Genomic DNA, 19005 nt, shown 5'->3' with positions numbered 1-19005 from the left:
CAACTAGTTCCTCTTCAGTTCAAAATCACTGCACAAATTCAGTATATCTTTAGAATGTATTTGTATGTATACTAGGATCAGAAAACTGCTTTACACCCATGTATTCATAGTGATTGCGACTTGTATCAATGTGCAATGTTAACTATTAAAATAATTGAATCTTAGCTATTGTGTGTCTTAATGTGGCAATCATTTGCCTGAAAACAGGATATTCCATATTCAGTGTGTAAAAGGTTCTCAGGGATTGTGTGATTATGCATCATTTAGCTTCGAACATCTCAGTGAGCAAAACAGGTCTTTTCACATCTGTTTTAAAAGCTCCACCATTAGAATAAAGTCCCGGATTGGACTCAACCCAAATTACTAAGAAAGTTTTATCACAAATATAACATGTTATAGAATGAAGACAAAGAATAATTTCAAATATGATATTTTATTGCATACACTCATACAAAGATTGCAGTCCCAGTTGATATGATAGGATACAGATGGGGGAAGGAATAGACAAGGTTGGGGGAGGGCAAAGAGGAGAGTGACTGCAATATACAGCAAGTGACATTATGCTCTGTATGCTGAACCGATACAATAATCCAACTTGCTGCTTTGACTTAAACTGCATGTTGAGTAATTGATGAAACAAGTTGGATTTGGTTGCTGGATCACGTTACAGGTACCTGTACAGGTAACTTACACTATTTCAACCAGGCCAAGTTTATTTGTTTTATAGTCTTTCATATGTGATGGTACAGGTAAAAAATATGTATATTCCATGTTTGTTACAAATGAGATAATTATCAAAGTAACATTCAGGATATTTAAATTGATATGTGTGTGTTGAGTAAAGGGGCTTGTCTGTTGTTTCTTTGAACAAAAGAATTCAGAGAGTGACTGAGTTTTATGCCGCTTTTAGCAATATTACGATGGGGGGAACACCAGAAATGGGCTTCGCACATTGGACCCCTGTGGGCCCTGTGGGGAATCGAACCCAGGTCTTCGGCGTGACAAGCGAACACTTTAACCACGAGGCTACCCCACCGCCAAATGTTTTGAACTAAGGACTGCCTTAGTTTATTGTTGTGAAACAAGGGTCTGTCTACAAAACATCACATATTGTTTTGAAGTTGGTGCATAAAAGTCAACAATTATTCCTTTCGTTCTGTCTCTAGTTGATATACATGGATGTGATCCAAATACAAGCCACCTACTTAAATAATAAACATGCGTAATCATTGTATCTACCTCTAGCTTGGATACATGAATATAATAAATGTTCAACAAAATAATTGTAATATCACAACCCAATGACAAAATCACATCTGAGTATTTTACAAAAGCATCATTCTGACGTGTATGTTGCAACGACAGGCATACCTCAAGCATGGTTCTGTCGTCAGTATCTGTGTACAAGCTAGGTATAAACTACACGTTTCCATATGCTAGTTGCAAATGATGGCAAGGACATTACTATTTGTGCCAATATGATAAAAATCATGACAAGCTTAATGACATTCAGCCTTGTTGCAAATCAATACATACATGTTGCTGATTGTCTGTGGCTAACACCAGACACCCCAAAAGCAATGATTTGGTAATCAAATCGTTTTGTTGAAAGCCCCAACATATACACTTTGATACAATACTCTGTACTATTATGGAAGGTATATATTTGCATGCTGAACTATAGTTTCAAGATATACATGTTATGTTTCTAAGTAGTATAATTTGTACACATATATATGACTGTTATTTGCAAACAAATGTTGTAATACATATTTGGTTTGTTTACTGATATGAAACAACAAATCACGACAGTTATAGATTGGTCAACAGATACATGTATATTCATGTCAGTGAAAATGCAGTGACCTGTGAGCAAATTAGTCCGAAATGTAGGCAATAGGTGCATCATACATTTCATTTTACACAATTGAGAAGCGAAATCAGTTTGTCAAAAATGGTAAAATGGTAAAACAGATTTAAAAAACACCCAGTTATAATACAAATACTTACAATAAAAACAGGTTGAGCAAAGTTTTGGCAAAATTCAGTAATACATACTGAGACCTCCTTAAAGGTAAACTGCATATTTAATTCATTGGTGAAGAGTGAGCGTGCTTCGTTCTATGCCACATTTAGTAATATAACAGCAGGGGACACCAGAGTGAGTGAGTTTAGTTTTACGCCGCTTTCAGCAATATTCCAGCAATATCACTGCAGGGGACACCAGAAATGGGCTTCACACATAGGGGACACCAGAAATAGACTTCACACATTGTGCCCATGAGGGAATCAAACCCAGGTCTTTGTCTTGAAGAGCGAACACTTTAACCACTAGGCTACCCCACTACCCCTCAAAGGCTGAGAGATGTTTATTTGCTGACTGTGTAAAGGTTGCAGGGGAAGTCAGCTTTTATGACTTAGCTAAAGTGAAGGATGATATAATATATCTATTGAGAAATACTATAGAAACAATGAAGGCCTGGTAACTTGAGTACTACAGTATGTCTTGATTTAGTCAGGAAGGAAAATGAACCTCTAGAATAATGCAAATACTGTTTAAAATGACAGTTTACAAATACCCCCACACAAAATAAATTACTCAAAACAAGTAAAAGAATATCCAATATTTGTTTTAAGTGACTATAGTTAATCTGTAACACCACCATCAATCAAGCCAAGTACAGTGACAATGGTTACATCAATGCGATCATGCAGTCTTCAAAAGAAGGCAGAGTACTTGGGCTCCTTGAAACTTGCTCCCAAAGCCTGGAGCCTCGCTAATGATTAATGTTTAACATCAAGTTCATAACAAGCACCCCTTGATTTATATGCTTAATTTGGAACACTGCTTTGGTGACTGAATTATATCCCCTTTGTATCAACAGTTGTATGTAATGTCTGTTTAATATTGCAAGGAAACACTGATTAGCTTGATCTGATAGAAAATATATTTCATTCTTTTGTTTTCTTTCAACCAATCGTACATCTCTGATACAGTTTCATTTCATATGAAATATAAGTTATCTGTTGACTTCTATCATCAAGAACATCATAACATATAAATCAATAAATATTACGTCAACTTTATACTCCTCTGTACAGATAACAATAAACCTAAAGCATCTTCCAAAAGCATATTTACATGTTCAGAGGATAAAACTGGCTGCCAAAGAAAACATTTATAGATTTTATAAAATTGTATTCCCTGATGACTTGATCCCACCAGTGAGGTTTAACACTTGCACATTGCACATGGATTAAAACTATGGACACAACAAACACAATAAACAAGAACCTGCCATATGTGGGTATGGCAGTGTAAGCACTAATCGTTGATACAGGACCCACAAGGGATGGAAGCAGGAGGTATGTCGCAAAGCAATAGGGATACAAACATAATGCCCGTTATTCACAAATCACAATTGTATTTCTTAATGTTAAAATACATTCCTCAATACCAAACATCATAAGACCATCAAAAGCAATTTGTTATCATTAGGAGATTGTTGCAATTTAAACTTCTGGCTGAAGAATCAGATTTGAGCATTTCAGAAATTATTGGTAAAATCATACTTATTACCACTAAAATGGTGTTAGAAGTTTCTTATATTGACTATAGATTACTGTAAACTTCATGTCATCCAAAGTTGACTGTTTTTGAGTTCAAGAAACGCATAACCATTTGATATCTGTTCCCTATGCCCCTCAAACAAGATCTGCACCATTATTACATAGCTTGAGCTGTGTTATCAGGAAGCGATGTAGAGGACTGTTTGTTTGGAGATCTTGAATTCTTTAATGTTTGTCCAGGGGAACTCAGTCTCTTTGTGGACTTTGATGTGCTGTGTGAAGGTTGAGAAAAACGCAGTATCTGACGTGGCGTCATCCCACTTGCAGTCCGAAGAAGAACATGGTCTGTGATTTCCATTGGTTTCGTAGGGCTCAGACCACCCATATTGTTACCACAGTCTTTCAGTGGAGATCTGCTACTGGTGCCCGACTTCCTCTGTACCTTTGGGGTGCAGACGTCATTGATGGTGTCCAGCAAAGAACAGCTGAGGTCAACTTGCTGACCTTCAAAGGAAATCTTACTCCTGATATCTGTGGAAACATCAGATTTCACTGCCGTGTCCATGGTTACAGGAGCTGGGTGTTTGAACATGTCTTCAGTTTCGGAGTCAGTGAGTGTAGAGATGGAGGAGAGGCTGTCATTTGTTACACTGGATTGGCTAATCACATCACTGATATTTGACAGCCTGTCGTCGGAAGCCAGTCTGCCTCTCTCAATGGCTGCCTGTGCTATGTCTCGATACCGCGCAGACATGTCATTGTTCTTTGCAAATATTGTTGGTATCCTGACCGGGGACATGCCTCTCTGCTTGGGAGCAGATCTTGGAACAGACAGAAACTGTTTCTCCACAACATCAGTAAACTGTTTCACATTCTCTGCAACTTTCCCAACATTTGAAACCTGCATCTGTGTAACACTTTCATGCTTTGGAAGTGACATATCAGCTCGTTTTATTTGAGGCAGCATTTGGTTTTTTTCTTGCACAAGGTCCATCTTTTGAGTGCCTTGTTGTAGGCTACCATTGTTGCCGATACCAGATAGGTCACAGGAGTGCAGTCTGTGTGATGTGTCACTGACATTGTGTCTCTTGGGTGTTTCACAACTTGACCTTTGAGAAACATCCTGTATATCATGAATGCTTTTGCTACACAGGTGGGATTCATCAAACATGGACTGATCACCCAGCGTAGTATTTCTTCTAGACATATTAAATGAATGGGACCTCGGCGGTGATTTGACTGGAAGGCGGAAATCTTTGCCACTTTGCTGTGGAGCTTTATCAGGAAAGTAACCAGCTCGTGACAAGATCTTGTGAGTTTCAGCTGATATTAGTAAGTTAGGTTTAATGTTGTGTTTGCGAGCCTCTTGGTGGGAATACATGCTCTGTGAACGTACAACTCCAGTTCTTGGAGGAAGGGCTAGCTGCTGAGCCGAGTGAGACTTCTTTACTATAGGCTGGTGTGGTTGGGAACTATCATACGGTTTCACAATACTTGAATCTATGCATTCTGACTTCTTCAGAACAGTTGTGTCCAGAAGCATACTCTCATCAGCAACAAAGGCAACATCAAGAGAGTCCTTCGGCTCCTGAGCTGGAGGCTGTGTTAACGTCTCATCAAACAAAGATCCTTTCCCACTGTCGGTGGACAGACATCTTTCTAACTTGGAGGTGTTGCTCTCAACAGACATCTCAGATGCTGAGCTCAACAGACTATCTGAGCTGTTACTAGTCTGCAGACCCTTCTTAACACTTTCCCTGGATGTCTGAGCAGACATTCTACCCTGTCCTCTATGGCTTCCCTGGGACTTATTAGACTGCAGGCTTGTTGAGGATGATGACTGTTTGGGTATGTATATGACAGTATCACCTGATATTGTTGAGAAACCTGCCTCAGACTCATCGGAGTCATAGCCGGTCTGCTGTAATGTGTCATTAAAGCCATCAGGCGGGGGAAGGACAACGTTCATCAGACTACTGTTCTGCTTCGGGGGCAGACAGTGGAGGTAAAGGAGGAACCTTCTGTATCTTCTCCCCTTCCAACCTCCGCTCAGACTCTTTCCCATCACAAACTGTTGGTACAATTATGGGTATCGGACCACTGATATCAGACTTGTCAAAACTTTTTCTCAACTTCTTCAACTGATTATGCTGTCCCTTTAATAAGCCATTATTGATGGTATTTGGCTGTCCCCGTCGAAGATTCATCCCTTCCGCAGAGAGCGATCTCTTATGTGAGCCCCCTGTGTTGTTCCCAGCAACCACTGGATCAGACGCTGATGCATGCACAGGCCTGTATAGACTGTGTGATCGCTGCAAGCCAGACCCAGCATCTGTGTGGTCCAGATCAAAATGAGACTCATTAATGAAGCCTTCGTTTAGTGTCTGCTTGATGTCCATGTTCGAAACAACAGAGATATCAGGCATGTAGGTTGTATTCTGGGCCAGCGCGCCGAGATGGGTGAGTCTGACTCGGACTGACTTCTCCTCATAGATGTTGCATCCATGGCTGCATCTTTCTTGGTGGGACTGGCCAGACGTTCACCAATATGCAAGGAGGAATCTGATGCAGATGACTGGGGGGAAAAAGAGAACAAAATCAATGCAATGAATGTTAATATATCTTTGCATTATCTGAGCATTAAAACAACTCTTAATCATACACTTTAGTGAAACTTCACAATGGTCAAAGCTTGGCTCAATGCAACAAGACTGTTACCTTTTCAGAAAATCATTATGTCATGTGAAGATCTAAGACTTCCTGTAACACCCAGAGATGTATATGAACACTATCGTGTTGACTGATGTGGACAGACACTAAAATCTTTAACAATGTACACACCTTATCAGCCTTGCTGCCACTCAGTCTTCTGAAGATGTTCTTTCCCCGTCCACTTTTCTTGGTAGATCCAGTTGAAATATTGGAGAAAGATGGGCTCCTGAAAACAGATTATTTATGGTTGAATAAAGTCAACATCAATTAATCTTCTTGTTCCTATAAAGTTTAAAAGGCCATAGTGAGTGCTTATAATCTGCAGATGATTGATGGGCATTTAGAAGTTGGAGGTGAGGTGAAATTGGGTTTAACGTCGTGCTTGAAAATATTTTGCTCATATGACGACGTGCATGCGTGTATGTGCGGCTGCTTGTACTAGCCTAGACTGAAGCTGGTTTTATAGTGCTAGCCCACTGAGATACCATGCCGCAGTGAAGCATGAATGCCCCACTCAGACACATTATACTGACTCTGAGCCGACCTGTCCTTGTTGTACCCATTAATGCCGAGCGCCAGGCAGGGAACAACAAGTACCATATTTTAACGTCTTTTGGTATGACGCGGTCGGGGGATCGAACCCGCAACCTTCCGCTCTCTGGGCAGACGCTCTAACCACTACACCACGGAGGTGGTCTTTTAGAAGTTGGAAGGCAACGTTATAATGTATGGTATGAATTTACAACATGACATTTCTGGGCTACTTTCATGTTGTAAATAATAAAGAAGTTTTAAATCCATCCCATTCATTGTTATGTTATAATCTACAGCTGTTTAAACAGTCTCCCTATGAGATCAATTGATTACAACTTGACTCATACTGCTGGTTCTGATGCTAGTGATGGACTCACCTTGCCATCTTCTTCTTGCTGCTGCTGGGACTGAACAAGTTGAGTTTCTTCCGTGGAGTCTTGATGTTGTGAGATGGCGTTGCTGTATATGCCATATGTTGCTTGTCCCCAAAGCTCAGACTGGGGGTATCCATAACTCCACCTTTCCTTGGATCTGAAATGAACAAAACCACCTTTGACATGGAAACGAGGGACACCTTGAGCAAAACTGAACTAGTCAACATCCCAAACTAGATGCCTTTTTGGTAACTATTAGATTTGGGGGAAAAAATAACAAGCCCTTGATTTTTACAAGTCTTGGATTGACAAGAGAGAGGCTGGAACCAGTCATGTCACTACACAAGCAATTTTTGCTGATACACATTGCAGTTGTCTCCCTTTATGTGATCTGGTCACTGCTTGAGCCAGTATTTTCACACTGGCTTATTGCACTTCCTTCATTACACTGGGTGTCACAGTCCTGTTCATAGTGCACAGATCAAAACTGGGCCAAGGTAAACAATGCTGACCAAGGACTGGAGTCAGATGGTTGACCATGTTTTGCAGCTTCACTCCTGAGAGGCTTATGCCCTATTCCATAGTCTCTGTTTAGTAGTGAATGGATACTTGGTAGGATGAGATGGAAATGTGATACTTAAGATTCTATCGCCTTAAAGGCAGCTTGGGTTTTGTACTGCAGGGAAAATAATGTATACACTGATCCATTGACCAGGCTAATGGTGTTCCTGTCTCAGTATGCTTCAACTAAAGGGAATACTAAATTTCCATTCATCATCAAAGATCATTGTAAAAATCAAGAGGGACTAGTTGTTTTCTAAGCAAATACAGCTATTTACATAAATAACTAGCCTGAATTAAGCTACAATCTGGTTGGATTTGCATGTGTATTATACCTCATAATTTCAATGGATTATCACCATATTCAATAAACACAACTGCTCCATGTTTGTAACTAAGGAATTTGGAAAATGCAGTTAGCACTGCAACTATTGCAGTCACCAGAACCAGTAACATGTTCAGCCACATGGAGGCAACATTGCCTGATATATGATGTAATTGAACTCCAAGTGCAGCCAACACTTGCACAAATAATAAAACTGTTTCAAAACAGGATACGGATGTGTCAAGAAGATGTGAATACCATTTAGATCCATCTTCCTGATAGCGGAGGCAGGGGTGAAGGGAGTGTGTCCCAGTGCAGAACCCTGGGGGAGGTGCTGCAGAATAGCCTTCCTGGAGAAGAGAAACAACATATATTGCATACAGGACAATATAGAAGTGAGAATGTGTAGCTTTGCAAGAAAAGAATATTAACAAAATTGTTCTTGTAGTTTGAAGGAAATGTGAAAGAAAAACATCATTATTTGTTAACATCTTCAGCAGCAATACCGAGATACTCATGTAGGTGTAGCTATGACAAAATACACCTCATGTCTCTAACACAGAAAAAGCACATCAAGTACAACTAAAAAATCTTACTTTTTAGATGCTGAAAAGGGAATGACCTCGCCGGAGGCTTTGCTTTTGCGTATGACGACAGGTGTCGTTGTTGGGTAGTGGGGCTGTTCGAGTGATCCGGAGAGGGACTGAGCACTTTCATTGGAGGCAGTCGTGATATTCTGACTTGAGTTTCCATTCTTGCCATCTGTGCTCCTCCTTAACTTTGCCAGACCATTAGCTATAGAGCTGACAATGCCTACAACACACGATGCATAACAGTTCACTTCAGTAAAACGTTTTGATGACAGGCACTGGTGTTCCAATTTATTGAAATAATCGAAGATTGACAGGTCCCTCAAACAACCAAACTCAGTTTTCCATAACCACAAACAAGTTGAAATTTTAAAGTTCTGAGAAATTTTAGTTTGAAAAAGTTTCACTACTTTCTCCTTAGTACTTGTAGAAAACAGTGAGGAGATGCAAGGCTAGCGACTCTTTTGCAAAACCTACAGGCCTGTTCCTCAAAGCGATTGTAGCGCTACGACAGTCGTAACTCCCATACTTTAACATAGACTTACGACTGTCGTAGCGCTACGATCTCCTTGAGGAACGGGGCCCTGAACTGTAGTCAGTATTAGAGTACATGTACTTGTTTATTCAGTGTGATCCAGTTGTACTGATCCAGGGCTTGACATTCACCCAAATTCCCGAACAAGACCATAGGACCAGTAACTTTTAAATATCACTGGTCCTTACAGAGTCTTACTGGTCCTGCTAGGGGACTCTTATTGACAGCCTTAAATATCTACTAGACCGTCGGGATAGCACTTATCAAAGTTGCACTGGTCCTGTCAACATTTTGCTAGACCCCGGGCCAGTGGGATAGCATGAATGTCGAGCCCTGTGATCTTTAATTTTGAAAAACAGTAACATGAGGCTCATATCTAAATGAATGATCCGTTTGTCAGTCTATTCCCAATACTAATAACAGGCACTGTATTATGGAAGAAACATGCCTCATGATATTTGTAATTGTATAGCCAGTCTGATTTATTTCCTACCAGGATGTTAACCAAAATTCTTTGACAGCTTCACATTCCACAATTTACATTAGACATCACAAACCGTCTTCAGGGAACAGTAGTTATTAGGCTTATTTATCTAATGAGAAGGTTACAGAAGATATAGTTACAAGGTTGTTTACCTGGATATGCTAAAAAAAATTCAATGTACAATAAAGTTAAATTTGATTAGCAGGCTTAGTTCTAGAACTTTTTATCAAAGATATTTATAGTCTTCTTGTGACAAATACCCGTGAAGGTCTGGGTTAGAATATTGATCTTCAGTAACACATGCTTGTCGTAAGAGGTGACTAATGGGATCGGGTGGTCAGGCTTCCTTACCTGGTTGACACATGTCATGGTTCCCAATTGAGCAGACCAATGCTCATACTGTTGATTACTGGATTGTCTGGTCCAGACTGGATTTTTTACAGACCGCCGCCATATAGCTGGAATATTGCGGAGTGTGGCGTAAAACTAAACTCACTCACTTACTCTTGTGACAAATCATTCTCTTTGTGCTTTGTTACCTTGCAACGAACCGCTCCTTTTCCGTTTCTTCTTTTTCTTCATATCCTTAGAATCCTCTAACGTATTGTCATCACTAGCATCCAACTCATCATCTGTCGCTACCCCAAAACACTCGGTCATGAGAGTGGTTCGCTGGTACAGGCTTGATGAAACCATTCCCACTTTCTCCGCTTCCTTTATAAGTAGTTCCACAATGGCTGTTTGAATCTGCAACAGCTTCTCCTCAGTTGAATTCATCTTCTCACTTTTGCTGTTGACATGCATGATGTTGGGGGCGAGAACAACAGCGAGGTTGGCAGCGTCCATCTTGTTATCATCCGAGTGGGAAGCGATGAAGCTAAGAAGCTGCATGATGAAGCGCAGGGTGCTAAGATGTTCTGCTGGGAGGAGGAGGCACAGAGCATGGATAGCTTCACTGGCTGCCTTCGTGTCATCAAGCTGGTAGCATTTGATGAAGGTGTCATGATACAGGCTTGTGAACAGGGGCTCGGGCAGCTCGCGAAAAAACTGTTTGATGAGGGTGGTCAGGTCATAAATGCTGGATACATCCATATTAACACCTTCTTCAATTTGATGCTGAAAATGTAACATTTCAAAAGTGATCATTAGTCAGCTCCACAGAAATATCACAATCAACAGCAAACTCAGACGTAAGCAGTTAGGACTGCACAGTATTACTGTATACAGCAAAACACTTTTCAAACCATACATATTGCCATATTTTTAAAGTACTGGTGTAATGGGTAAAATAATTAACATGTTTTGTGATTATCTCTATGGTTAATGACTTACATTTACAACTGATGTTAATTAGTATTGCAATATGTACCTCAATATGGATAGCTGTATTGCAATGTAATTTACTCACCAATACACAGCCCAATAAGCAGTGATTATTGGAGGAAACTTCAAATAAAATCATATAGACGTGGACTAAGCCAGTGATTCCTGATCACATCATGAATAATAAACATAAGTACCAAAAGAACAAAGCATTTCACTGCAAGATTTTGAGCAAAGCCATAATTTTACCTTGAGTTCCTTTTGCCTGCTGACTGATCCAGATTTCCGAAATATACCTTCAGTTTTGAAATGCATCTTAATATGTTCTGCGGAGTCAACCAAAAATCTGGAAGGAAGAATTGTGTTACATGAGTAATAAACAGATTGGTAACCATGCTTATTAATATGAATGTCATTTTGAGGAGAACATAGACAAATATTATTTGGCATGTTTGAAGGAACTATGTGATTGGATGTATAACATATTTCTCAATAAAATTTATAAGCATAATTAGGTGTGCCAATTATAATAATGATTATTGAACCTAGATATCAAGAGGTGATGTTAAATGGGGTTTAACGAGACACCATGCCACAGTTAAGCATGAATACCCCACTCAGACACATTATACTGACTCCGAGCCGACCACTCCTTGCTGTACCCAAGCAGGGACCAACAAGTACCATATTTTAACATCTTTTGGTATGACGCGGCTGGGGATCGAACCCGTGACTTTCCGCTCTCTGGACAGACGCTCTAACCACTACACACCACGGAGGCGGTTCTAGATATCAAGTACATTAAACCATATACCAATCACTCTCAACATGATTGATATCTGACAACAAGAAGTCAGTTTTCACACTATCAAAACATTAATATGTTACAAAACTATCTTATTACAATGTTACTGGCAAAGGAAACTTACTTGGGAACATATCCACAGTCTGCGACATATTCACAGGGCACGTGAGCAAGATAATTACCAAAGATACCAGTCGGAACATGAATTCCATCCTGCAAAACAAATGTATAACATAATGAAGCAAATACGAAACCAACTAGAAAAAACAGAACCTTGCCCTAAGTATTGAAATTAATAATGAATAAAATGACACTAAAACCCATAAGTTCACATGCAAAGACAAACAAGAGTGAAATGTCAACTGATATAATCAGCTACTGAGTAGACAGTAGTTGTTTATTAGGTGAGAATACAGGGTATATTCGCTGTTTGAAAGATTTGGATATGATCAAGAAAGGAAGAAGAATTTGGTTTTTTTTATTTTTTGGGTGATAAGTCATTAACTGATATACAAAACTGGTCTGGGTATGGTTTTTGGTATGAGAAGACTTATTTGAATTGATATTGTTTATCTCCTTTGGTAAAATACTCGCACGTCTGATACATAAAACACATGGTTCAGGCAATGGTTGTATTGTTTGTGATAACCTCACTCAGCAGCTATCGATAGCAAACATTCGATCTATTTGGTTATGCATAACGATAGACGGGGTGCATATATTCACACCTGAACACGCAGTTATCGTATTAGCAGGAATCTAAACATACAATTCACAATATTTTCCTCACCTGTGACGGGCCTCTTGAATTGTTGAGTTTCTTTGCCTTCTTATTTTTCGGAAGTTTGACACCACAGTTCAGTAGATCGTCTTTTATAAATGTCCTTAGATTATTAACCCTTTCGACGCAGCTAATATGCCTATATCCGTCCATGTTATCTCACGTTTCGTAATACGATAAACAAAATATCGCGTTATTAATTGCAGCCACCTGTTCATGCCTTCATACTTGCCGTCTTCAAACATCCCACACAAAGTTTTGATTGGCCTGCGTTTGTAAAATATTATACTATCTTCGTAACAACTAATTACAAATGAATTTATTCTGGATCGAGTTCTTTATATGTCTACCTACTAATAGTTTGTACCCTTGCTATTAAATATCAGTATATGTGTATAGTTATAAGGTTATATATATAAATGTTTTTGATGATATTTTTACGTCATATATTTATATTAGTTTTAGAATTTAAAAGGTAGTTTTTAGGAAACTAGTTCAAAGGGAGATAATTGGCATTTCCGGGTTTCATAAAAAGGAAGTAAACACGGATTGCTATTTCCTCCAACAGAATGTCAATAATCAATTAGATATTTTCAATTCCAATCCACACAATATTAATAAATCTGTTCTTGTAGAGAAAACAAACTATCACATTTTCTCAGAAATACGGTGATCAAGTTATAAAATTCTCATCCTGAAGGTCAAAGGTTAGGCAATGGCCGATGCGCAGATGCTCAAGATGTGACAAGAGCAAGGCCATAGTGGATTGATAATTATGAATTCCTTCCTTTTATTAACGACGTTCTGCTGGACGTAGACCATCATGGCACCATTGCACTGACATGGTTTAAAATGCGAAAGCCTGTACTGCGTGTAAATAAATAGGTGAGTCCCCAAAGAATTGGATAGTAGCCTTGCATTTGCTGTCAAAACAGGCTACAGAACGTGGCTGTAACCGAAGAGAACGCTACATGTACTTAAGCACGACCTGTCGCAAAACGAATTTTGTTCACACAAATACAATATATGGTTATATTAACTTTTGTTTATTGATTACATATGTGTTTTTACACCAACAGTATCACTGGATCTTGATAATTGGCCTCGTACCATTTTGATTGGAAAGTAGTTGACAACCACATAAAAATGTCAATAATTGATAATTTCATCACTCTTGGTCAGATCCTGATTGTATTGCTGGCATATATTGCATTGTTATCCATTCTAAATGATAATTCTTCAGCATGTAGAACATACAGTTGGTTTTTATGTTGGCTATATATGTCTAATTCATCAATGGTTGATCTAAATCTATAGTGTAGCAGCTGATATGGAAAATTGAAGGTCATTGTGCCATTCTACAGGTAATTTGAAGGTGGCATCATCCCCAGAAATCATCAATTTTACTGGACTATCTTAGACTTGAGCATCACATACAATTTCCATTTTGAGTTTTCATTTTCTTTTTGGAAACTGTCACATATTCATAGTAATTTCATGGACTCTCAGTAGGTTTTGTTATGGCAATGTTTGCTTACCCAGAGATTTAGTACCAATGTGAAAATAGAATTGAAATTAAGGAAGCAAACAGAAAGTTGTTATATTCTCCAGGATAACTGTAGGCAGAGTTGTAACCAAGCTGATTTGTAACCATCTCTTTCAGTGTAAGATTCCAATTAAGTGTCTCAATTTGAACAATGCCTCGTATAAGAACAGACCTTATACTAAGACACAATGGGATTATTTTCATTTAATGTAATTTTTTAATGCATTTTCACAAGGGAAGTTATGTTAATACAAACATAAAAGAGTCCATGACGTTATCATGCTAAGGGGCTTTCCAAAGTACAAATACTGAAAGTGAAACAAGAAGGCCCAAGGATGCCAAATTCAAGTTCCCACACAAAAGTGCAAAATTTAAGGTATATTCTTCTCCAGTTATCATAATCAGGGACTTAAAAATACATTATTTTATGGTATATCTTTTTAGAATACAGTAAAGCTATATATTTGGACTTGTTTGTTCTGTTTGTGGTCTTCAAATTATGAATATAATTGTACAGATAATAATCAGCATGTAAATCAATAAAAACATAATTCCCTCCTCCATATTTTGTGACATAATAGGTACTACCAATATTCAGTAAATACCTTGAGGCAGTGCCAATTGATCTGATTAGTCCTACCTCACCTAATGAGTAAATATTTGCCCAAGGTATTGTCCAGGCAGGTTGTTTGAATATGCAATTTACCTGTCTACACAATCCCACTGGCAGACAAACATGATGTAACTTTTGTAATGCCTTGGGCTACTTAAGGGAACATATTATTAAACTAGACTGACACTTAATCTATGAAAATATATAATTTTGAAGGAAACAAGCTGTGATGTTTTGAACTGGTTCTAATTTTTTCTTTCTTTGTTAGGCTTTTGAACTGCCCTTTTGTTTTAACAATGCAGTTTTGTTTGTGGAAGGATGACAATATATGGATGAACAACTTCTTTATTACAGTGAGAGCGATGTTTTGGTGTAGATTCTAAGACCATTATCAAGCAAGTGATGATAACTTAATGCTCCAACTTCTAAATGACTCAGCCAAAAGCAGCATAAAACTAAACTCACTCACTCTGAATGCCTCTCAAACAAGTTAGTTTTTGTTTGTTTTTGTTTCCAGACTCAGTTGATATAGCGCAAGGAGGAACTGCCTGTTGATCCTCTGTACCTCACTGATGGTGAGTAGAAATTTCTGCATTTTACTTACTTGATTTGTGTCAGGTACATATTGTGTGAACACATTGTGGTCGTGTTGATGAGTCATCTATGCACGCATGACCTCTCAATTTGTTGGATACACAAGTATATTGATCAGGCTTGAATTAATCTAATTAAACCACTTATCATTTTTTTCACGTTACTTTGATCAGAATGTAGTGGTTCTGGAGGTCAACTGTGGTATTTGAATTCAGGCAAATTGAGAACGTTATCTTTTAACAACTGGGGTATGAAACAGACCTTTGACTTCCTTGCTGATTTCAAACACTGGAGGAGAGCGGAAGGTCGCGGGTTCGATCCCCGACCGCGTCATACCAAAAGACGTTAAAATATGGTACTTGTTGGTCCCTGCCTTGCGCTTGGCATTAATGGGTACAACAAGGACTGGTCGGCTCGGAGTCAGTATAATGTGTCTGAGTGAGGTATTCATGCTTCACTGCGGCATGGTATCTCAGTGGGCTAGCACTATAAAACCAGCTTAAGTCTGGGCTAGTACAAGCAGCCCCACATACACATTCACACACATGCACATCGTCATATGAGCGAAATATTCTCAAGCACGACGTAAAACCCAATTTCACCTCACCTCAAACACTGGATCATTCATATAACAGAATAGTTCAAGGGATAATTTCTGGCCCCTACAACTATTCAACTAACCATGAACTAGAAGACAAGTGTACAAATGTCACCATGATGTATGGACTATGGCAGTCATTCGCTCACCATATCATTCGAATGATACAGAAAGAGACCGACCATTTTATGCGTATCTGATTTGTATTATGACCTGTTTCTATCTTTAGATGTTTAATCATTCATAATAAACATACTTTTAATTAGTGATATCATACCACAGTAGACAAGCAAACCTTAAATAAAATTACATAAGTTCTATTTTAGCACATCTTATCAAAGCATCAACATGATGCATGAATTATCCCCTTATTATCCTGATAATACCCAAAGCTAGTCAATATTCCTATGCTCATGTCATTTGGTGAAATTTGTTTACACCCAAATATGGAAGAAATGCAAGAAAGGATAATTCTTATGTCTCTTAAATCCTGCTGAAATAGTTTCTGTGCATCAATTGTAATTCACACTGATGAAAATGATGTTGGTTTTCTAACTGAAACACTTTGGAAATGTATAAACAATTAATTCAGAATCAGAAAAGATGTGTTTTCAGAACATCAGATGAGACTAAGCCATAGAAAACATAGATGTGTTTCATTATCTCTTACCAAAGAATAGCCGAGAACACTAAGAACTACTGGTACTTAATTTCAGTTTTGTCGACATTTTGCCAAATGTTACAGCAAAATCTACATACGATTTCAAAATGTTTCAGTATAAACACAGGAAATTAGAAATCATTTGTTCGATATTTGTGTTTGACACTAAAAAAACTTTATTGTTGTCTTTTCTTATGTTGATATTGTTCTAATGAAGTCTCTAATGAATACCAACTATCAACCAGTGTAAGGGAAGTGGGGTCTGTTTTGTGAACACTTGGTTTGCTAATGTTGAGATCCTTTGTGTTTTCTCTAAGTTGTGGTTTGCATTATAGATGAAGGTTCGTGGCAGAATAGTTTGCTTGTGACTTGATGAGATTCGCTTGATCGCCAGCGCAGTTGGTTCTGTCATGTGGTTACTGACAGAGAAAGGCGCACAACTGTTGCTGTTTATTTATGAATGATCTGTCAAATGTCTCCACACAAGGAAGTATCATAATCAGGCTGTTAATTTGAACAGGAAGAATTAATCACATTTTCGTCTGTTAGACTTTGTAAATTATGAAACCATGCAAATGTGATAATGCTTGAATATGTTTGAGAATTCAAACAAAGGATTGTAGAACTATTTACAGAATAACAAATGATTGTATCGTGTATGTTTCTGTCATATTAATAATTTATGGAATTTGTTATGTCATTTCTGTGAGAAATATGTCTTTTTGAAAAGCATAGAAGCGAAGTTAAGTTCCATTCAAATTTTACCTGCTCACATACATTCATAGAACAAACACATGCCAAGTAATATTTTCAATGGTAGATTTAGAATTTTGTGTTGATTGAGTGATTGCACTTATTTCACAGAAAGGGGCTTTGTAATAGGTATGGTACAGGCATTCAACCAGACAGATAAACAAATGGCAAATACATTGTGGAAGTACTTTGAGTAAATACTCTTATGACTTTGTGTTGGGAAAACAGTTTTCCTTGTGAATGGACAGGTCATAAAGTGATAGCACAATTAACTTTGTTTCGAGCTGGTCCTGGAAAGGGCCATTTGTATGAATGTTTTATGTTTAACTGTGGTGAACTTTTTCCATGTTTGGGTTGTAATGGTGGTATTGTCTGATGTATTGACAAGGGGAAGGTACATGCTGAGTTGATGACGTCGGTGGTTCTGAACTTGACAAATCTGCTGGTTTTCTTTTGTATTGGGGGCAGTGGGGTTAGTGTTAAAGTGTACACTCGTCACAAATAAGACTGGGGTTCAATTTTCCACAGGGATACGTTACGTAACGATGTGTGAAGCCGATTTCTGATGCCCCCTGCTGTGATATTGCAGGAATATTGCTAAGAGTGGCATAAAAACTATACTCACTCACTCACTGTTTAATATCAGTCATATTGAATAATTGAGTGATAATACTGTTCATATTACCTGCATGTTATGTGATCAGGGACAGTCACATTATGTCTGTGTGTAGCTATGAGGAAGTTTCTGTGGGTAAACAGACTGTGAAGTCAGTCACAATGTGTCTGTGTGTGCTGGCCAGCTGTATGCATAGAGACTGTGAAGGCAGTCACCAGACACACGACAGTGAGAACCTTCTCATATGATTGCTGGGATTAGCAGCAGTATCTTTAACATAATTGATTTTATACACCTTTGGCCCAGACAATGGCTATATTTAGGTACACCCAACTAAAAATACACTCCACAGCTCAATTTAGCCGTGTGTACATTAGTTCTCCACCATTAAGCAGAATCAAATTTCTTTGTAATTTCATGAATATGGCCGTCATGGACTATATTGGGCAAGATTTACTACAACTGTCCATGTCGTTACACACCTTTCTAAGAATGGCTGTACCTCACTCATTTAGACATGTTCTACAAACACGAGAGCCCGGTCGCGGGATGTCAATAATGGGTGATGGATGGCTTCCAAGTCCTCACCCACTGAACAAGATGCTGAGGTGGCCAAAGAAACACTGTTAGGTTAGGTGTTGTAGAAATTAGCAGTGTTGATTATTGGTGTTGTTTGACCAGGACATGGTGAAATGTCCATGTGATACCTGGCTTCACACCAGTGCCACAAGTGGGGCAGGCAGTGTTTACAGAGGGAGTCAGTAGACAGTGAACATTGTGTAGTGGTGTGAGTAAAGCCAATCTTCACTACCAGGAACCTGTAGAGCAATGACACATCAGTGGCAGTCACATATCAGGACAAACAGCAACATGCCTCAACATTGGGCTATAAAGTTCTTAGGTCACATGCCTCAACACCAGGGCCCCGTTTCACAAAACTATTGTAAGTCTCAGATCTCGTAACTTTTCTCGTAGCAATCGTACCTCCTGTACTGTAGCATAAACTTATGACTGTCGTAGCCCTACGATA

General features: G+C 38.7%; 3 protein-coding genes across 6 annotated transcripts in view; 1 reads left to right on the top strand and 2 right to left on the bottom strand.

Moving 5' to 3' along the window:
- Positions 1-417: 417 nt before the first annotated feature.
- On the bottom strand, positions 418-5652 carry LOC124273688. Its single transcript, XM_046708962.1, has 2 exons — positions 2811-5652; positions 418-2766 (listed from the first exon to the last, which is right to left on the bottom strand). The coding sequence occupies exon 1, from the start codon at positions 5633-5635 to the stop codon at positions 3728-3730; it is 1908 nt and encodes a 635-aa protein (XP_046564918.1). The 5' UTR covers positions 5636-5652; the 3' UTR covers positions 418-2766; positions 2811-3727.
- Positions 5653-5912: 260 nt separating this feature from the next.
- Positions 5913-12848, bottom strand: LOC124273689 (rho GTPase-activating protein 11A-like). Its single transcript, XM_046708963.1, has 9 exons — positions 12604-12848; positions 11938-12026; positions 11258-11354; positions 10225-10801; positions 8673-8889; positions 8335-8426; positions 7194-7347; positions 6412-6508; positions 5913-6145 (listed from the first exon to the last, which is right to left on the bottom strand). The coding sequence occupies exons 1-9, from the start codon at positions 12745-12747 to the stop codon at positions 5948-5950; spliced, it is 1665 nt and encodes a 554-aa protein (XP_046564919.1). The 5' UTR covers positions 12748-12848; the 3' UTR covers positions 5913-5947.
- Positions 12849-13141: 293 nt separating this feature from the next.
- LOC124273684 (ras guanyl-releasing protein 3-like) overlaps positions 13142-19005 on the top strand; it is an 87428-nt gene continuing 81564 nt past the window's right edge. For 3 of the 4 annotated variants that reach the window (XR_006897715.1, XM_046708956.1, XM_046708957.1), the window contains exons 1-2: positions 13142-13479; positions 15271-15328. The gene's annotated coding sequence lies outside the window, so the exon portion shown is untranslated. The remainder of the gene's footprint in view (positions 13480-15270; positions 15329-19005) is intronic. The other variant, XM_046708960.1, reaches the window with a different exon arrangement.

Source organism: Haliotis rubra, unplaced genomic scaffold (genome assembly GCF_003918875.1).
Source record: "Haliotis rubra isolate DU_JTF1 unplaced genomic scaffold, ASM391887v1 Scf183, whole genome shotgun sequence".
Classification (NCBI taxonomy): domain Eukaryota; kingdom Metazoa; phylum Mollusca; class Gastropoda; order Lepetellida; family Haliotidae; genus Haliotis; species Haliotis rubra.
The sequence above is the reverse complement of the archived record's forward strand: the minus strand, read 5'-3'. Positions and strand labels throughout refer to the sequence as shown.